The 21981-nt window shown below is 47.9% G+C and overlaps 1 protein-coding gene across 4 annotated transcripts in view; it reads right to left on the bottom strand.

Annotated features, from left to right (window-relative positions):
• The window catches only part of GRAMD1C (GRAM domain containing 1C), a 2017351-nt gene that overhangs the window by 169980 nt on the left and 1825390 nt on the right, over positions 1-21981 (bottom strand). For all 4 annotated transcript variants that reach the window (XM_069635887.1, XM_069635884.1, XM_069635886.1 and 1 more), the window contains one exon: positions 13529-13642. In XM_069635887.1, coding sequence (XP_069491988.1) covers positions 13529-13642 — 114 coding nt within the window. The remainder of the gene's footprint in view (positions 1-13528; positions 13643-21981) is intronic.

Here is a 21981-nt window from a genome sequence, read left to right as displayed (position 1 = left end):
TGCAAGTGTGGGAAGCGGAATCGACTTCATGTATTGCTCTAGCTCGTGTCTGGTTAACCAATCCGAAGAAGACGTTATTAATCACTCGGGCCTCCGTGTGAGTTGTCCCATCCCCTCCATTGATACGAATGATGGGTTTGAAATTGTGTTCAGATTTAATCAGTTTGGCGAGTGTCTTGCTAGCCTTGTCCCCATCCCCATACCTCCTAGGCCTACTGGGGTGAGTAATTTATAATATTTCCCAGTCTGCCAGTTTCGTAAATTCATCCAACCGTGCCTGTAAGGGCGCCAGGATAGCCTCCCATGGTGACAGAGCATGTGCTTTTTCCAGGGAGTGCAGACTGTGTTCAGTCCGCTGTAGTTCCATTCTTATAGCCTGTATTGAGCTGTGTGCCTGAGACAGTACCTGGCCCCGCATCCAGACCATAAATCATTCCCACAGTGTGGCAGTGGATCCTACTGAACCCTTGCTGCGGTCAAAATATTTTGTAATATCAACCTTGAGGGGTTCAATTATTGGATTGTCTTGTAACAGAGCCGGCAGCATCCTCCATTGATCATTCACCGGTATTCCAACAATACCGGCAAATTATCAGATAAGGTGTGTGGGCGAGTGACACAGTGGGCCTCTTTCCAGATCTGGCGGTAAGCCTGCCGGTGATACTGGCGGCTTGCAGCCAGACCTAAAATAATTTACCGGCGCTTGACTTCCCAGTAACACCGGGGTATTACAACCCTGGTGGCCGGGAAGTCAGGCGCCGGTAATTTTCTAAGTCCCCATAGCACTCCATGGGAATAGGCACCACGCCTCCAACAGCTTTTCCTTCTTGCCCAGTAGTGCCGAAGCGGATGCAGCTGAGGAAGACTGCGGTTTGGAATATAGCGGTGCAGCAGCTATCACAGAGGAATGTGCCTGGGGGTGCACTGACAATAAGAGGGAATCCCTCTCCGTCGGCCTGTATTTGGCGTCCAGGCGCTTATTGGTGGGCTGAGGGAGTGTGGCTTGACCCAGCCTTTTTTGGCCAGGGATTCCACATCCTTCTGGAGAGGGATGCCTGTTCTTGAGGCAGGGTGAAGTGTAAGTACTTTGGCCAGGTACCCAGCCTCGGGTTGCTCCGCTTGCAGTTGAGGGATGCCTAGATACTAAGCCAGACCTGCCAGCCTCTCATGGAATGCTTTAGCCGACAAGGTGGGTCAGGATTTTCCTCCTTGTGTCAGCCATTGTGACCTGCAAATCTGGGGGTGCAGGAGGAGTGCTGGGCATGCTGACTGGCAGTGCCGGGGGCTGCTGAAGGGGTTGAGCCAGGGGCTAAGCTGTCGCGATTGGTGCGGGCATGGGAGCCAGAGGCTAAACTGGACCCAAGGGTTGGACCCCAGCGAGTGCTTGGGGCTGTACTGGAGGGAGCATATCCCTGATTACATCCGTGGGGATGCTACCCATCTGTGGTGATCGCATGAGGGTGAGGAACTTCTCGAAGAACCTATCTGCTGAAGCAGGAGGGGCGCCTACTGGTGTAGGGGCTCTTGAGAGCGTAGGGGCAGGACTGTGAGGCTGCAGTGTCCGGGGCGGAACCTGTCTCGCCAAACTGGGGGATGCGTACCTTCCCAGCGAAGTGGAGGGATAGGACGTGGACCAGGTGACAGGTGTTGTCCAAACCCATCTGGATGCGCACTTGCCTGCCTGGCCTCCGTACGGGAAAGGCGCGGGGTGAGCCGCTATTTTGCCTGGCCCGGCAGCCATCTGTCTAGCTCCACGCCATGTGCCGGAGGCGTGGTGATTGCTGAGCTGGGTCCAGTCTCCACCTGCATGCTGAAAAGCAAAGGCTGGGACCTGCCCTGCACCTCAGGTCGCGACCTGGGAGGCGGAGTGCTCTCGCCTTATGGTGCTGCATACAGACGCCCCCTCAGACATGGGTCCGGTACTAGGACAAAGTCCCTCGGAACGGAGCCCGGTAATAGAGCCTTGCAGCCCCTCAGCGGTAGGACCGGTAGGATCTTGCGACCCCTCAGGCCGGTAGCTGGAGAAGTCTTGGTCTTCTTGCTGGTTTTAGGACTTGGAGGTCCCTCCCGCTTGGGATCTTCCCGGGGAAGGAGTTGCTCTTAAGGGGTGCAAAGGAGAACAGAGCACCTACCTAGGGCCTGGTCTCCATCCTCAGTTATTCCTTGAGGTCCTCAGTTATTCCTTGAGGTCTTCTGGAGGTGACATTTCGAAGAGCTCTCTCCACCTGGCCAACCAATTCTTTAAAGCATGCGGGGTCAAGGAGTCTCACAAGGTACAGCCTTCCTAGCCGTAGTCTGGGTCAAGGCACCGGAGGCAGAGTGCGTGGGGGTCGGACGTAGGGAAGGGACCCTCGCAGGCTGGACACCTGCTGAAGCCCATCGTTTTCGACATGCGCCGGGGAGGAGTGTGGCACTAGAGGACAGAGCAGTACCTGACAATTGGAAAAGACAGAAAAAGAAAATTACTTCTTCGGGGGAAGAGCGCATGGAATTACAAGGTTGGAGGCCTACCCCAGGAGCGCTGGTGAAAGTGGTCTGTTCCTGTCGACGCAGAAAAGAGGACCGGGGAGTGGTGCCAGTGGGTAGAGTCAGGGGAGCTCATGCTCCCAGGGGTGCGCCCCCGCGTGCATCTACAATTAAACAGGAAGATGCTTTTTCTGGAGAAAAAGGTTATGTTTCCCGTCCATAGTGAGGGCCGCCCATACAGCATGGAGGAAAAGGGACGGGACATAGGTGTATGTAACTTAATATCCTTCTAGGGTCCAGACGATGGAGTCTCTCCTCCTCTTTTGATGGGTAAAAGGTTGGTAAGACTTTACGTTGTGAAAGAAGAAACTATGACACTACTGTCGGAAGTGAGGATGAACAAACTCTTAAAAGTACTTTGTCCTTGAAAAAGGATGTGAAAGGAGCCTTTAAAGAAAGGGCTTATAGCTCGCTCACCCTGTGGGCTGATGTGATAGCTACTAAAAAGGGGGTCTTTAATGTAAGCATTCTCAATGGACACAAATGTAAGGGCTTGATCCCTCATCAGGAGATCTCTTAAAAATTGACAGTGCCGCCAAGTAGCCCTTACTGTGGGCACTTGTAACCCTGAGTGGAGAAAGATAGAACAGTGGGAATTTTGCATATGAAAGGATCAATTTTCTTTTCCCTGCACCAGCTGCGAAACGTATTCCAACGGCAGCGGTATAGGGTTTAGTTGCTGGTCTTCTAGCCGAAAGCAACTCTTGCATCACGTCTTACGAAAGGTCCCAATCCTTATATCTCACCCTCTCAGACAGCGGGGATGAAGGTTAAGAGTCCTGATTTCTGGGTGAAGAATGCGACCTCCCTCTTGCGAGAGTAGGTCCTCTCTTTGGGGAAGATGAATTGGAGGACAGATGGCCATCTCTGAAAGGTCCGGGTACCACGTTCTCCTGGCCCAATATAGAGCAATGAGGATCATGGTTTTCCCAAACCTTCTCAACCTCCTTATTATGTGAAGGATGGGGACTGGAGGGAAAGCGTACAGCAGTGTAAACTCCCAGTCCACTACGAATGTGCCCGCTAGAGCGCCTATTGGGAGAAATTTTGTGGAGCAGAACTGCATGCACTTCCTATTGACACCGGTCGTGAGCAGATTCACTTGAGGCGTTCCCCAAAGGGCGAAGATCTCCAGAAGGACTTCCTGAGCTAGCTCTCACTCGTGGGAGAACATACTCTGCCTGCTCAGAATGTCAGCCATCGTATTTTCTTCTTCAGCTAGATGCACTGTCAAAAGAGTGATTCCTTCTCTCAGTGCCCAGAACCAGAGATGCATTGCCTCTCTACGACTGAGACCAGTGTCCGCTGACTGAAATATCCTTCATGTGCGCTCTCCATCCTGTGAGGGAGGTGTCCGTCACAACTGTCATCTCTGGCCATGGTTGCCAAAAAGGTTTTCCTCTCATCACATTCTCTCAGCTGGCCCACCACAGGAAATCCTGATCAACCTTTGTCGGGATCTGAAGGTCCGTCATTCTACTGGAGAATTGAGACCACTGGGATCTGAGAGCAACCTTAGGAAGTTGAAGGCTGGGAGATGTTGGGCACTCTGAAATCTTTGGACCATCTGCAAGAGATGTTGAGGCCTCAACTTGGGTGCTTTTCCCAAGGCTGAATCAAGGACTGCACCAAGAAATTGATGCTTCTGAGAAGGTTTCACGTGGGACTTCATGAAGTTCAGGGAGAAGTGGAGGAAGTGACGGGTGCGACTGAGAGGACTCAGACTGTTCTGGAGTACAACAGTAACCAGGCATCCAGGTAGGGGTAGATGTGAATCCCCTCCCTCCTTAGACTTGCTGCCACAACGGACATAAGCTTGGTGTAGACCCTCAGGGCTGAGATGAGCCCGAATGGCAGAACCCGAAACTGATAATGAGAACCGCCAACTACGAACCTCAGGTACTTTGTGCTTCTGATGTATAGCACATAAAAGTAAGCATCCTGAAGGTCCAATGACACCAACCAATCCTGGAGTCGAAGGGTCTGAAGGATCTGTGAAAGAGTTACCATCTTGAACTTGTCCTTCCCGAGGAACTTGTTCAAGCATCACAAATCCAAGATGGTCGCACTCCTCCCTTCTTCTTGGGGATAAGGAAATAGGGAGAATACCAACCCTGGTTTCTCTCCGCTACAGGTACCAGGTATCTCCAACAGGATGAGAATCTCCCGTTGGAGGAGTGGATCTGGAAGCAAGGATGATCTGGCTTATCGTGGGCCAATCCGGGTGTTTTCCTTAAGAATTGGAGGTAGTAACCGTCATCTACCATTTGTAGCACTATTGCATCAAAGTTATGCTTCGCCAACTCCCGAGATGTTCCGACAGTCTGCCTCCTACCATAGACTTGTGGGTTAGAGAGTCATTTTGCTGCTCCCGTTGCAGCTGAGGGCAATTCAGTGGGTGCTGCGCAGGGTGTTCTATCCCCTCTGCATCTGGCTCCACAAGGAGCCCTTCTCTGAACCATTTGTGAAAGATTTTCTCTTCCTCTAGTGATGGAAGAATAGAAACAAAAAGGGCGGCCTCTCTACCCTTCTACTGAGGATTGCCCATGTTGTTTGATTGCCGCCTCTAAAGATCTAGCTGCTGCCCTTCAAGCCTGCAGCTTCTCCAAGTTGTTGCAGCCTTCTCACTAAAAGCTGAGTTCCATCAAACGTGCTTGGACATCCGCTAGCAATCCCGACTTCCTGATTCATGCCATGTGTCTCAACACAGTACTTGCAGCCATAGATCTACACATGGAATCCACAGTAGCCAGACTAGACTCTAAAGAATGCCTCATGGCATCCTTTCCATCTGGGATTATGTTTATAAACCCATCCCTTTCTTCTCCTTCTGGTATATGGTCTGCTGCAAGGGCAGCCACACCAAAGGGTGTGTCTGTGTATTTCGCCAAGGCACTTGAAGAATTGGCTGATTTCAGTGCCATGCTTCCTGCGCTGAATATTCTCTTCCCCAATAAATCAACCTTCCTATCGTTTTTGTTAGCAGGAGTTGAAGGGAAGACCTAGAAGATACTGTTGCCGCCTGAACCACAAAGCTTTCTGGTGTTGGATGCCTGCCGAGGAAGGGAGGGTCTATAGAAGCTATTCTGTACTTCTTTGTCAACAGCTTATTAACAGGAGGTAACGAATCTGGCTTCTACCAATTTTTCATTACCCTCACTCTTAAAGCAGCATGAAAAGGTAAAACAGCTTCCTTTATGGGTCTGCTGTCTAAAATATTAGTAAGGTCATCTGTTTCCAGAATTGCAGCAGGCTTTCAACACCCTAGATTTTCTAAACTTTACCTATTACTGACCTATAGGGAGGATCGGAATATCCAGCCACCTCTGGGTTCCCAAAGTCAGTTTCAGATGTCTTCCCAACTGCTGGTCTCTTTTAGTGTCTCTACCAGATTTTGCATTTTAGATTCTGGAGATATGAGCTACTCTGGGACATTGGGTGTACCAAATTCTTATCTAAATGGAGCTTGGTCTTCCTCGTCATCCTCCTCGAAGATGGGCCCCATAGATCTAAATAAATCTGGTCGAGGTAGGGGTTTGTAAGACTTTGCTGAGTCGACTTCAGGTTTTAAAGTCTTCGAAGGCACAGAATGCCCAGATAGCATATAGGGTGCAGAGGGTCTTGATGACTTTGCAGAAGCAGTTGGTGAATGAGTTGACGGCTTTAAATGCTTCGATGGCTCAGGCAAAGTACTTGATGGCTTCGACAACTTTATTGAAAGCTTCGAGATGGGGATGAATGACCTGAATCCTTTTCCTTCGCGGAGGAAGATGTTAGTTTTATCTTATGTGCTGAAGAAGACTCCTTCGACTTGTGTCGAGGAGCCTCTTTCGCCGGGCTCTTAGGGCGCGGTAAGGAGACACATGAGGCTGTCTACCGGTCTTTTTATACACAGAGGGGTGACTTGAATTCCCTGACTCCTTGAGAGGGGCACTCGGAGGAGCATGTCTCCGAAAAATGTCAAGCATTTTTAAGAGGAAATCTTCCCATTCCGCAAGAGTCGAAGATCTTTTATGGAAGACACTATCAGGAGAGGAAGAAGAAGACGACTAGTACCTATGGCTTTGCTTCTTGCTCTTTTTGTGGGAAGACGATGAGTAGTGTAAACTCAAATTCGAGTCTCCAGGGTAAAGGAAGCTTTTTCCCGGGGGACACATCCCTCGAGTCGGAAGAAGATTTTCATTTGGCCGGGGTAATGGATGGGGATTTGGGAGGCGGCTTACCTGCTTCAACCTTCCCCTTCCTTTCCCGCAAGGACTTGACTGTCTTGGATTGACACAAGCCACAGTTGTTCATCTTGTGGCCTATCCCCAAACGCCACAGACCAACACAGTGCAGGTTTTTTGCCCCACAGTTTGCACACTGCTTAAATCCAGTCTTCGGTGTGGAGGTCATGTCGAGTAAATATCGAACCAACTGAATTTGAAGTGAAACAACTTAAATTTAGCTGAGGTGATCGCTCCCAAGCACGTTAGCATGTGGAAAAACCAGAACTGAAGTAACGGTCACCGCGCATGCTTCATATACCAGCGTCATCACCGCGAGGGATACTACAGAGGCCATCGAGGGCCATGACTCGATGCTGCTTGACCCTATGAAAAAGAAAATTCCAAAGCAAGTTGCAAGCAGACTTGGATCTATCAAAGATAAGGAATACGTGGGAGGACACAACCCATTCGAAGGAACTGTACAGCTCTGGGGGACTATGACCAGCAGTAAACCGACTTAGCAAAGAAAGTGAGGAATCGGGGATACCATGAAACAACAATTCATCACGCCAGAAAGAGGACAGGACACATCCCCAGCGACTCACTCTAGAACAACATGGGAGAAGAGATAACAACCAAGACAACATCAGAGCAGTATTAAGTTATTCTCCGCTTATCAATTCCCTATAAAAGGGAATGATGAAACTTTCTCACACATTATATATGGGTGTCTCAAATATTGGGCCCCGACATTCGCCAGGAAACAGGGGCAGAACCTTCGGGACTCTCTACTACACACATATAAGGAAGTAGAAGAAAGGCCCACCCAACACGCTATGGGACATCTCTGGCCCGACTGGACATGCCCCTTACGGCAAATGCAGAGTGTGCTCATTGACTCAGAGAAGTAAATCAATAGATATAGGCTGGCACTACCAATGGCATCAAAAGTACATCACTAACCATAATAGTTGTAACGTAATATGCATCATCACGTGCCCCTGTGGTCTGAGATATGTGGGGATTACAACCTGTCCAATCAAAACTTGTATTGAAGAGCACCGCTCTTGCAACAGAACTAAGATAATTAGAGCACCCATGGTGGAACACTTCCTACAAAAAGGACATGTCTACTCAGACTTTACCTGGGACCATTTTGGAGAAGATCATCGTCCCCAAAAGAGGAGACGATTTACACTCTGTTATTCAGAAGAGAACAACTTTGGATATACCACTACATACAGACACAATAGGTCTTAATCTATGAAAAAGGTTGGCAGGTGCTAGCCACTATATAAACAAATAAACTAGACTTGTTCAGAGGTTAAGACAGGATGTACCTGCATCTTTGCTGCCACATGTACAAGACACAGGTTCAACCATGCACTACAGTTGCAAGCACCCACTAAGTGTTGTGAGACAGGTATTGGATCAAGAGAGACACAGACTCAAAGATGTTAGTTTTGAAACCTTTATTTACAAAGTTCCTGGGTTGGTGTAATGCCTAACTAGCCCTAACCATAAATGGATGGTTCCCTTAACTGATATTTCTAAGAGTCTTAAAGTTCAAAGTAAAGATCTGTCTGTATCTAAACCTATGCTTGCCCTCACTCTTTGACAAAATGTGTTAGGAAGTCTCTTAAAAGAAAACTATAGTGGTTCAACAGAAACTAGGATACCAAGGTTGGTTTCAGGTTGTCTTCTCACCAAGTGTAGGTTAGTAAAATTCAAAGAAATAAGTTCAATCAAAACAGGGCTGTTCATAAAACCTTCTCCAGAAAGCCCATGCAATACTCTTAAATACCTTAAATGTCTTGGGTTCCTTGAGGTTTCCCTTCACCAAGTTTCAACATGTTCATGTTCCAAACACCACAAAGAAATATAAAAGTTTCATTTGAAGCTCCTCAGGGTTCCCTTCCTCAAACTTCAATTCTTTCAACTCTACAAAACAATAAATCTCCAACTTGGTTAGGCCTCTCTCAGGCCCCTTTCAGTTTCCAACACAAATTCAGTTTTGTCAGGATGCACTTTGCTTTCTTCGTTAGGCCCCTTTTCGGTATGAAATACAAGTTCAACTTGTTAGGATGTACCCTCCCTTTTAAACATAGTTCTTTCATACACACTTCATTTGTGGGACACAATCAGAGACTTTCGAAACTGCCTGGTTCTTCACTCCTCCTAGGCGTGACCACTCCGATCTGTAACTCCACTCTTAATTCCTTACTCTTCATTCTTAAGCTTTTAACCTTGAGGTGCTTCCTGCACCCCTTCTTGTTCTCCTTTGTGTCTTTTGCTTTCTTTCTTGCACACGCTTTCATCTTCCTTATTTTCTTGTACACACTTGTACCCTTCTTGCTTTCTTGTGCACACTTGCACTGCCTCTCGCATGCTTTCACCTTTTCTGTGCCCTTGGCAATTTCCTTTTCCTTCCCGTGCCTCTTGGACGCTTCTCTTGTCCTTTTGGTGCTCACTTGGACCCTCCTTTTCGTTGCGGGTTACTTGCACCTCTTTTCCAGAACTTTCTGTCCTCACTGTGCTCATTTGCACCTTTTCTTTTTGCTCTCCCAGTGCTTCTTCATACACTTTCTGCTTTTCACTTTCACATTCGTGTCTTTCATACTCTTTTCCAATCGCTTCCAGCTGAAAGACCGTTTTACCTTCCGTCGCTTGCTTTTTTTTAGCACTGTGCAGCTTTATAGTCTGTGCCTTTCTCCTGCTCTGCTACAGTCACACACATGCTCCCGAGATTCTTTCTCACCGCTTTCACGAAACTCACTGGGCAGCGTTGCGTTGACTGGCGGTCCCTTCAGGATATACAGCGTTGAGGTCATGGTCTCACCACCTGGCCCTCACACACTCTTGGGACTGGCACAGGTCCCAAGGGAACAAGCACTTTCCTGGACGCCACCAGCAGGATGCAGGCAGCCTCACTCCGGCTCCTTGGCGACACGGCTCCCTCACCACGCTGCAACCCCTCACAAACACTGGGCCAGCGTATCGGCACGGTGTTCTCCAGCCCTCGGCTCCTGTCAGTCTCTGCTCCTTGGCTCCTCTGGTCCAGACAGCATCGCCAGCTCGCTCACTCTTGAAAAAGACCACACCTTTTATAGTTGTGAAAACAGTCAAGTCTGAGTGATAATTAGTAAATGCCTGACTATCAGTGGGACAGTTTAAGTTCTTTCCATAGTCGTTTCCCCTTACTTTCCCCATGTTGTTTCTACGGGTAATCTGTACTGCTTTTAGTTGCCTCCTTCTTGTCTCAGAATTTTTCGGAAATGGTGATGGGGCGAGATTGAAAATACCCCATGAAGGCTTAGGGAGAGCGGGTTGGGGTATTACTGGGACTGGGGGAATAGCATGTCTCGCACTTGGGCATTCTCCTCCCAATCCCTCGTGACCCTTCACTCAGGTGATCCTCTGTCGCTTGTCCACCCTCTGGATCGGGATCGGGATCCAAAAGCGATGGCCCTTCCAGGGCCACCTGAATGGAAGATACCGAGGGAGTAGGTGGGGGAATAGCGTCCTGTTTCTCAGTGTTTACAACAGACTGCCATTGGCTGCCATAGGATCGGGCGCACGCCGTCTCCAGAATATCTAATACACTCTGACCAGCAATTGCCATGACAGGTGCTAGACCCCATATAAGACAACTAGTCATGCACTAAATGCATTTCAGAATGTTGACACGTCAGGTAGCACAGCAGGCATCAACATATCCACCCATAAAAAAATGGGCTACAGCGAGCAGGGCAAGCACCCACAGGGTGTTTACGGCAGACCGAAATTGGTTGCCATAGGAACAGGAACGCGCCATTTCCTGAATATTTCATATAGCTTGTTCAGTACTTGGAGAGGTGCCTAAGGCACACTAGTGGGACTAGGAGCTTGCCCACTAGCTTATAACAGAAAACACTTAATAGTAAAAATTGTGTATGTTTTCCATAATAGAAAACTTTGCTTTCTGAAAGCACTATATCACCCAATAACTCATGAAATCACCACTAAAGTATTAAATTGGGAATTACAGAACCCAATTGTTTGCCACATGATGAACTATATGCAAACAATACCACGGGAGATCTTACTCCAATATGGCCTCTCATGGATGAGACCGAGCACACTGGCACGATCGCGCATTTGCGCTACTCAGACACACGGATGCCAGCTCACTTATGGAGGTCAGGGAACACTATGTGCACTGATTAGCAGCCGCACAGCAAAGACCCGTACCTCTAGGAATGAGGATTCGGATCTAACACAAGGTAAGAGGGTAGGCACCATCTGGAGGACACAATTCGTTTGGTTGGAGGGTCAAATAGAGTCAATCAATAGATGACGGAACGGAAACAATTGCCCAAAACCTGTACATGTTATGTGTGAAAGTATGTTAAGGAATATGTACAGGGTACTCTCACCCACCCCCAGAGGAATGCCCAAATTCAACTTCGACTTGGCCCCTGACCCCGCACCCGCCTAATTACCTTGTGGCAGCACACGTCGCTGTTTTACTTTTGGCATCAACTGCGGGGCACACCCGTGCAACCACAATATAGTGGACACCCTCTTAGCCCTTACCACCAAATGGGGGATTTGGTCGGACTTTTCGGCCATTCAGAATTTTCTAACGCCCGAAATTCTGCCAAATCTCCCGTTTAGGCTTTTTTTCTTGCTTTTTGGACATTTCCGATAGTTGCACTTAGATTTAGAACATACACTGTGTGGATTATTGCACCTAGATTCAAAACATACACTGTGTGGAAAATGCACCTAAAATCAAAAATAAACTGTGTGGATAGTTGCACCTACATTCAAAACATACACTGGCCCTCATTACAACACCGGCGCTAAACCATGGCGCTATTAGCACCATGGTTGGTGCCGGTGTTGTAACGAGTCCGCCATGGTGAAATGGGGAAATACCGCCCCATTCAAAGGTTGGCGGGGCGGTATTTCCCCATTTCACCATGGCCCTTCCCCATTCCCATTTTTGCCGCATAGGGCTCAATGGGAATGGGAAAGGCGGCAATTACGGTACCACAAATTGCGGTCTCTTTACGGGTCCCTACTTTAACGGCTGGTCCAGACCAGCCATTCAGGTTGGGTCCCGCAAAGGGACCTCATAGTAAGGCGATAAGTGGTTAATGGCGCTGCAGCCTTTTACGGCCTCAGGTTAACGGCGCTGCAGCCTTTTACGGCCCCGTTAACCACTTAGCACCTGGGTCGTAATGAGGCCCACTGTGTGGATGATTGCACCTAGATTCAAAACATACACTGTTGAGGGAGATGTACTATACACTGAGATCCTAAAATGCACAGGTATAAGTCAACCTGAATCAATAACTTTACTGGGTGTGGTGCATACGTACCCTCCCCCCTGTCCCCAACGAAACAGTTTGGTCACCCTACCTGATCCTCTAGATGTGATGTAGTGGCAGTGCAATGGTGAGCTAAAGGGCTAAACTCTGCATAGGAGTAGGTAGTAATAAAAGAGTGGTGGGGTTTTACTAGAGCGCAGTAATGGCGGTGCCCTCTGCCAATACCACCTTACCTTAGTCATCGCTGTAGGTGGCTTTGTCAGGTGTCCATGGGCGAACATGGGCAAAGAGGGAGATGAGCTTCCCACAGAGGAGCTGTCCTTTGCCTCATATGCTTGCTACTATGCTTGGAATCATGTTTTCTCTTATTCATCTGGGTCAAATCTCAAACATAAGTGAAGTAGCCCTCTAAGGACTCTGGGGTGGATTCTTATAATGCAGCAGAGCCTCTGGTACGAAAGCACTGTGTCTAGGCAATGAACTGTGAGCCCAAAGGATGCGATTGGGTGTCACCCTAATCTTTTTGGTAGATTTGACAGGAGCCTAATCAATCCAAGAGCAGGAAAGATCTTACATAATATGCAGAGGTTTTCAGACCCTTTTCGGCACAGTATGAGCTTGTCTGTCAAGAAAGGAGGCCAGGTACTGAAGGTCTGGTGGCAGTCACACCATTACCTGTGCGTTTGAGGATCCGGGAACCCACAGTCCCTGAACAGTTTATAAAAGCATTCAAACCGAAATTCAATTTTCTGACCAATACCACCAGACCATCCAACTACCTGAACCAAGCCGGTACGGAGTTCCGCTTAGCTATATTTGAGATGCAGCGGTTGAGGCTGAAAGGCACCTTTTCTGGAACTGTTCCACTTTCTTTCACCTGCATGTTCTGGAATTAACTCATAAGGGATCGTCATGTGATTCAGATGGGCAGCTAGGAAGGGACACACACCGTATACATGCCTTGAAGCCAGTGATATATGGCATGCAACACTAGGCAGTAAATGTATGCAAGTAAATAGCCAAAAAATAGAAAAGCTCAAAACCATATCTTCCTTTCTTTTTCTTTGAAGTAAATGCATGTGAGGTATAAGCCCCAGACCTATGCAACAAAAGACCTTCGCAAAAATAAGAAAATCTTTCTGGACAGGATACCAAAACGAAAGACAGCATTAAAAATATGTAAATAGAAAAGGATAGAAAGAGAAGTTGCCTGCCCCGACTACTGGGCAGAAAAATAGGAACTGGCAGATGGGCTGCTGGCACTGTATATTTAGGGGAGGGAATCTCCAGGCACGTAAGGGAATGCTTGCTTAACCAAATGTATAAATTATGAAGCGAAATTTGAAGAATGTTTAGCAGTTTCCTGGCCTTCATTTGCTTAAGGAGCAAGAAAGGACAGAACAGGGTGTAAGAGTATATATAACCTTTGCAGAAAAGACAACATACGTTCTTGGGGAATAAAACAGCATGTATACGCACTTTTTTGCAGCAGTATCATCACGGTTGTGGATGCGGTAGAATGACTGGGCTGCATGCTCGATCTTGCCCAACTTAAAGAAGAGAGTCACGTTCAAGATGACAAGCAGAAGCAAGCTAGACAGAAAGAGAACAAGATTTGTTTAATCTCAGTCCTGACACGCCAGATAAATCTTACTTCAGCTAGTGTGCACTAGGAGTAAATACATGTAAACAGGAAAGAGCAGAAACGTACTTCAGTCTGGTGGATACCCAAGTTTGTAATATATACAAACAAATGCAGCTCATTTCATTTCTATTATAACTCACCTGTAACAGGAAAATTACATGACTACTGAACTGCAATACCTTATGTCAAAATGCTGGCTGCCAGAGCAAGCATAAAGTGTAAAAAGGAGCTCCCCATAGTAAAATGCCAGATGGTAAATAAAAATTAAAACAATAGCTATCATTTAATGTTCACTCATTCCAAGCATTGATACTCTGATAATTTAGTCAATTAATTTAGATTATGTCTGAAAAGTTGATTCCATTAAACTGTAAACGTATAAAACGTCCAGTAAAAATTCTATACAAAGTAAAATGAATAGTAAGACCACTTCAATCCCAACCCTTACAAGAATTACCAACATACAATGACAAATACTGTTGACAGATATACCAAAAATAAACCCATCTAACAAAATCCAAAAACATTTTTTAAAGGCTTTATTTATCCATTTTACCAGTAACAGAAAACAACAGGTACAACCTTATTCAAGTGCAACAGGGGAGGAACAGATAATAAAAGGTAATAGATGAGATAAGACTATATTTCGGGGGCTTGCTTGGCCCTGGATTAGTTACAGCTAGATATAAGTATATGTAGGTGTATGATTGTAGGTGTTCGATTCTATGTTGTGATTATGATTTAATTTATATTTATACTATATATTGTGTCTTTTATTAATATAACATTTGTGAAACGTTTTTAACTAAAACACAATAAATAAATAATAATAAAGATAATACAAAACACAAATTATCCAGCTTAGTGAAGAATATTAAGCCACAGTTGAGAGTCCAGTCTTTATCACCCACCGCTCCCTTTATGGAAGAACCATATATTGTATTGTATTCATTATTTGAACATAGAGCATTAAATCAGGGAACAGTGGTATAACATTTGCGGCTTTACTCAACGCACAGGGAAACTCTCACAAAACTCGTGCAAAGGGAGCCATGTAAAAACATATTTGGTGCATTTATCATGAGCCAGAGCACCAACCTTCTCAGCTGCTGCAATTTCCCAGATCTTGTACCACCAAACATTGATCTGTGGACCCTCTTTATTCTTCCAAGAATTGGCAAGAGCCACAACTGAGAAATCAAAGATGCCCCATGACCATTCATTGGGTAAAATGACTCCAGAGGTTTGGCCAGGAGACTCACCCCCAGATCCATCAGTAAGGCTGAGCCTGTGATGTCAGTAATGAGTGCTACAAGCTCCTGTCAATAGACCTGTACCAATTCAAAAAGACCATCACATGTGGAAGAAGTCCTCCTCTGGGCCGCATCCTCTCCAACATTGGGAAGATATTGCTGCGTCAAATTTATAAAGGCGGGTTGGGTAAAGGTACCACTGATACAGAATATTATAAGTATTTTCTTTATTCGTGACACACAGACGAGGTTGCTGCCCTCTTCCATATATGCCCACAGGTCTCCTCCGAAATAGGGCGGATAAAGTCTTGTTCCCATTGGGCCATATAAGCATATCTATAGATACAGTCTATAGATCTTTGAGATTCTTCTGGATTCACACCCGTCCTGCAAGCTTATTCCGAGAGCCAAAGGGGATATCGAGCCTGCCTCACGTGTCTTTGGGTTAGTGATCTAATGGCAGAGCTGACAATACCTAAATCGCTCTGTCTCGGGAAGACGAAATGTGGCCTTCCACTCCTCAAATGTTAGAGGGGACGACTCTCTGTAGAACTGGTCTAGACGCTGCAGGCCCCCTCTGCTCCACTGTGTGAATGTGCCAGGTTCTGGCCAAGAGGCAAAACAAGGGATGCCAATTACAAGTGACAGAGGGTCTAACCCCCCTGACCTCTGACTGCCCTAACCCAAAAGGCAAGAGTAGTCCCAGTGAAAGACAGCAGAGGCCCTATGTGCGATCTATCCACTGTGGATACAAATTGAAGACACGATAAAGGGAGGTCCGACGCAGATTGCTCCATTCCCACCCACAGGGCCATACCCTCCTCCCCGGCACAAGAGAATGCCTTAGAAATGATGGCCGCTGAACCATAGTTCTGGAATATTGGGAGACCTAGACCCCCATTGTACTTGTTGGCATGAAACACTTGCTTATGAACTCATGGCTTTCTGACGCTCCATATAACCTTCATCACATTCCGGTGTAGTGTCTGAAGAGATGTTCTGGAAATAGAAATTGAACAGAAATACAATAACCTGGCTGATATGTTCATTTTGACGGCGGCATTCCACACCAACCACAAGATATCCTGCAAATCCCATCTAGTCAGATTGTTGAAAAAGGTCCTGAATAAAGGCCCAAAATTGACCTTAAATAGGTATGAAACTGCTGGGGTCAGTTTTACCCCCAAGTACTCAAGTTGTCAGTCACAACATTGGAACGGGAAGTCCTGTCGTATGAGGGTCAATACGCCCGTAGTTTCTCAGAGATTTAGACCCTTGGACTTCCCACATATTTATTGTAAAGCCTGACATACCTTTAAAAGCGTCCAGCACCCCCATAGCAGCTTGAAGCAATTCATGAGTGTTAGACATTATAAGCAAGATATCGTCGGCATACAGTGCTGCTTTGTGTTCAATCCCCCCCCCCCACCCCAGGATTGACAGGCCCTTGATACCTGGGTCTGCCGAAAGACTAGCTGCCAACGTTTCAATGAGGAGCATGAAGACCAAGGGAAAAAGGGGGTACGCCTGGCGTGTGCCTCTGAGAATCGGGATACAGCGCAAGTAGCATCGATTTATAGAAATCCTGCTTCAAGCCACTACCCACCTGATAAAGTTTGGACCAAACCCAAACCTCTGCAAGGTCAGTCTGATGAACCTCCAGTCCACTCTGTCAAAGGCTTTGTCAGCGTCCAGCACCTACAAAGTCAAACGGATCCCACATGCCCACCCCAGCTCGATTTAATTGAGGGCACGTCTGATATTGTCGTGCATGCTACAACCTTCTATGAAACCGGCTGATCGGTATGGATGAGGAACAAAAGGGAACCCATCGAGGCTAGAATCTTTGCATCAGTGTTGAGAAGGGATATCGGTCGGTACGACCCACACATAGCAGCATCGTTACCCGTTTCAGCAAATGAGTTAAACAGAGAGCTAAGGGGGCCCCGTAATTGTGCCTGAAATGCTTTGTAGCAGGCCTAGGAGAAGCCACCCGGGCCAGGGGCCTTCTAAATACAGAGAGTACCGATAGCACGGCCTACCTCTTCTTGGGTAATGGAAGCCTCCAACAAAGCACTCTGCTGTTCTGAGAACATGGGCAACGGGGAGCCTTCCAAAAAGGTGGATTGACCTCCCGAGTTGAACCGTCTCCGTGATAACCTGGGTATCACCGATCAGGCCCTGGCATGGCTGGCCTCTTTCCTCTCTAATGGACCCTCCCATGTCCAACTTGGGTCCTTCCTTTCCTCTATCACACTCTCTACCTGTGGTGTTCCCCAGGGGTCTAACCTCTCTCCCTGGCTTTTCAACCAATACCTGGCACCCCTCGCCCACCGCATTGCTGCTCTCTGCTCCAACTTTCAGTGCTATGCGGATGACACTCAGCATGTTTTCAGGCTCCTCTCTGCCACCTCTTCGCCTTCTCTCATCTCTGACTATCTATCTGCCATTCAGGAGTGGTGTGCCGCCAATGATCTCTGCCTTAATGCCAGTAAGACAGAGATTCTCCTCATCGGCACACCCGCACCTTCCTTCCCTGGCACTCTCTGGCCAGCCTCTCTTGGCCCTATTCCTGCTCCCACCTGTGAGGCTAAGAACCTCAGGGTCATCTTCGACTCCACACTCTCCTTTTCTCCTCACATCTCTGACGTCTCTAAGAAGTCAAACTATCAACTGCACCTCCTCAGAGGTATTTTTCCCTTGCCCTCTTTCCTCCCAGAAGCTCACAGTCTCTAGAGCTCTGGTTCTCTCTACCCTGGACTACTGCAACAACCTCTTTCTAAATCTGGCTGCTTCCACTCTCCGCCCTCTGCAACTCATCCAGAACAGGACTGCAAGACTTGTCCTTGGCCTCAAGCCCAGGGATCGTATCTCTCCAGCACGGATATCTCTTCACTGGCTTCCAGTGGCTGCAAGGATTAACTTCAAGACCCTCTGCATTGTCCACAAGGCCTTCTGGGGCCTGTGTCCTCAATACCTCCATCTCTCTTCGTAAATACCTTGCTACTTAAGCTCTCTGCTCCTCCAACTCCCTCAGGGCCAGACGCTTCTCCAAGCAACGAGTTGGGGGTAGATCTTTTTCTTCAGTTGGGGCCTCCCTCTGGAACAGCCTCCCGGCCTGTCTGAAACTTGAGGAGAACCATCTCCGGTTCCGGAAGCACCTCAAGACTTACCCTCTTTGCTTCTGCCGTCTCTCTTCGTTTCCCCTGCTGATCTCCTATCTGATACTGCACTGGTCATTTGGCTACCCTCTGATTTCGGGTCCAGATCCCTGCCCGCCCAGTTGCACACTCGCATTGCCTCCTGGCAACCCTTGCATTTGGGTCTGTATCTGTAACCTTACAGTCCCCCTACCTGCACTTATTGGACACCAGCTGTCTGCACTTACTCTTGCACCTGCCACCCGCACTTTCGTGTTACTGTGATCCCTTGTAAAGCACCCCTACCACAACCTCCCCCTCCTCTGGTTCCCCTCCCCTCTCCCATGCACTTGTGCAATCTTAATGTCACCTGGCCTAGTAAGATCGTTGTCTTTGTCCTCCATCTGCTCCCCCTCTATTGCCTCGTCGCACCTTGAAACACTTGTGTATAGGCACGTTATAAATGCCATATCATATCATTCAGCCTTGAGTAGGGACTCAGAGTGTGAAATATCGGTTTGCTTTGTTGGAGAGGGAATAGTACGACTGCCTCGTACCTAGTAATGAGTTAGCAGTATCTGAAGCCAATAGGGCTTCCAGATTAGACCTGACCAGCCTCAGCTCTCGCAGAGTTTTCCCAATCTTAGCACAAGCATGAACGAGTTCGCACTCCCAAACCCAGGCTTTCAATAAGGCCATATTTCGAGCTCTGGCTACAAAGTGAGCTGCTCCCCCCTAACCACTCCTTTCATGTCGTCCCAGACCACATCCGGTTTTGTCCCAACCCCCTCGTTTTCTTGAAAATAATTGGAGATACCCTCTGCCATCTAAGTACATAGTGGGGCATCTGGAAGCAATGGGTCATATAGACGCCACTCACACCTGGGCACGGGAGAAATGTCTGCGAGGCATAACTCGAGAGACCAAAGAGGGATCTGAGAATAGTCTATGGCCTATCGTGGTGTTAAACATGTGACAAGCAAAGGATAGAGAAACCAGCTGAGGGTCCATACGGGAGAACCCCTTATGGACATAACAATACAAAGTAAAGTCACTATCCACATCACAAATTTGTATTTATTTATTTTTTACATTTATATAGCGCACAGACAGCCCAAGGGCATTGTGGCGCTGTTACTTGCAGTAGACTTAGTTACAGTAGGCATACGTTAGTGCATTGGAGAGCAGAGATGTTATACATGCTATGCATAAAAACAAAAACGGTTCGCATAGTCAGGGGGCGTTTGTAGTCACTCGTTGTCAGGGCCAGAGACTTATCCATGGCTGGGTCAGGGGCTAGGTTAAAATACCACTGGCCCACCAGGAGTAATTCCCCTTCTGTGAAACCTGCTTTCATTGAAAGCAGACAGGTCAAATAGTTCTGCTAGTTGTCGTTAGGAAGATAAAGGGAAGCCAAAGGGACAGGGATGGCCCCGAGATTCCCTTCAACAGCACATATTGACCTTCTGAGTCTTTGTGTACCCCCCTTGACAGGAAAGGGATCCCTCTAGCAATCTAAATCACCACCACCTTTGTTTAGCCCCGGCCAAAGCAGAATACTTCTTAGGGAAGGAGTTATATCCCAATCGGGACTCATCCGCGGGAAGCAGGTGAGTCTCTTGCAGGATGGCAATGGAAATCTCAGATGTCTGGAGCCTCTGAAGCATTGATCTCCATTTAATAAGAGAGTTCAAGCCCTGGACGTTAAGTATCGCTATTTTATACAGTGCAACCCCACCATTGAACAGCATGGAGATCCTCAACTCTCCCTCATCAGCTAGAACTGAAACAAATTGAAGTTCACCCCATCACTCAAATTTAAAACCTAGAACTAAACACATCAAACCTTCTCAATCTTCCTTCCCCCAAAACTAAACCCCAAACCAAAGATCCACGATCCCCTTCCCACCCCCAAAAGAACTCTCCCATATACGCCACTGGGCTACGTGGAGGTATCAGCCAGAAGGACCCAATTAACCAGAACATATATCATTTACCAAGAATCAGCCTCACCTCATGCATAGACGAAAACTGTTAATAGGCACTCATTCACAGGAGCAGATCTGGTAAACCAGTGTGAGATGCTGCCACGTCCTTGAGCAATGCTACGGCTCGCTGAAGTTTTGGGGTGGTGCGCGGAGTAGATTTCTTGCTTGTGGCTGCTGCTTGTCTGCAATTCCATGATCTTGCCACCCTTTTCCAGGTGAAAGCTCTCCTCCAATGATCCTGAGCCATCCCAAGGTCACCAGCCGAGTCTATAGGTGAGGACGGGCGGGAGGGTGGATTCATGATGGACATAGCTTCCTGCATTGTGGAAATCGAACGTCGCTCCTCTTCCCATGTGAGCATCATGCCAAACGGGAACCCCCCCCCCACCAATATTTAATGTCTTTCCTCCACAACCACTGGGTGAAGTCCCTAAACGTGCACTTCTTGGCCAAAGTAGATGGAGCCAAATCCTGCAGGTGCACAATCCTAGAGCCTCTGAACTTGAAGTCCGGGTTAGCCCCGGCAGCCTTCATAATATCCTCATTGAGTTTATAGAAGTGGATCCTGGTCAGGACATAGGGTGCCCAATTGTTCTGGAATTTCGATTGAGGACAAGACCCTGTGAGTCAGATTTATTTTGAACTCCCTCTCAGTCGGCCATTGGGGTAATTCTTTAAATAGAGCCCCAATATAGGCAGCAAGGTCCAGGTCTAGGTCTAGAATCTGAGTCAGCATGCCTCATAGCCTAATGTTGTTCATCCTAGAGCAATTCTCTTGATCCTCCAGTCTGAGTTGTATGCGTTCGGGCGCGGATTCCAGTTCTTCTACTCTTCCGTCAGTTGTGAGAGGTCACAGGAGAACCCGCAGGGACACGTTTCAGGCTCATCGATGCGTGATTCAGTAGCTACCACCCGCTTGTCGATTTCCGTCACATTTTGGGTGAGCTCGCCCACTGCCTCTTGGATCTCTTTTTTTAATATCTGTGAGCATCTGGCATAGGTCAGCCCCGACAGCTAGTACCACTGGGTTTCCATTGTTCTCTCCTCAGCTCGTCACATGCACCTGCGCCTGCTTTTCCCAACTTTTTGAGGGTTTCCACTCCATGGTGGCAACATATTAAGAAGGCAGGGCTGGCTTTGCCCTTATACTAAGCACCAGGCTTGTACCACCAAGATTTCAAGGAACCTCCAAGACTCACATGTAGGGCTTCCCAACGTCCAAGACGCTGAGTCAGGTAGCAATGAAGTTTATGGATCAGGGTCGCCTACAGCCTTTAGGCCACTCAAGCAGGTTCCAGTCTTACAAATGTGTAGACTCCGCCACACCCCAGAGTGAGTCCAAGCCGCAACAAAATAATAGGTGAGCCAGGCACCTCCAAAGCTCGTCACAGGCCCTGCGGGATGCTCACCAGTCTCCTGCTCGGTGAGGCTGTGTGCCACGACGAGAGCCACTGAGAAGGGGCAAGTCCCGGGCCTGGATACCAAAGCACCCACAGTCCCCCTTCCACAACAGTGCATGCATTGACATCTGGATCCAGGAGGGGCTCAGGGCACACACCATGCCGAGCAGGGAGCCTAGGGTGAAGTCAAAGAACCCTCGGAGCGACGGGGACAAGGGTTGGACCGGCTCTGAGGGGGTGACATTTGATCAGGAAGCCACCTGTGAAGAGTGGGCGCCACTTAATAGCCCACTGTGTTGTCCTCCCTTTGGTCACTGCAACAGTCCACCATTTTGTGTACGGAGCTCCAAGATGGGCCTGGAGAGCATTTGGCTCAATCTCCACTCGTGTGCCGCTCACCACAGCAGGTTGAGATGGCTGATATGTTCCAGCTGTGCTTCCGCGCTCGAAGTTCACTATGAGCCCCCAATTTTTTTTGTTTGTTTAGAACTTGGAATTCACATGGC

Source organism: Ambystoma mexicanum, chromosome 7p, assembly GCF_040938575.1.
Source record: "Ambystoma mexicanum isolate Mex_15411 chromosome 7p, UKY_AmexF1_1, whole genome shotgun sequence".
Classification (NCBI taxonomy): Eukaryota; Metazoa; Chordata; class Amphibia; order Caudata; family Ambystomatidae; genus Ambystoma; species Ambystoma mexicanum.
The sequence above is the reverse complement of the archived record's forward strand: the minus strand, read 5'-3'. Positions and strand labels throughout refer to the sequence as shown.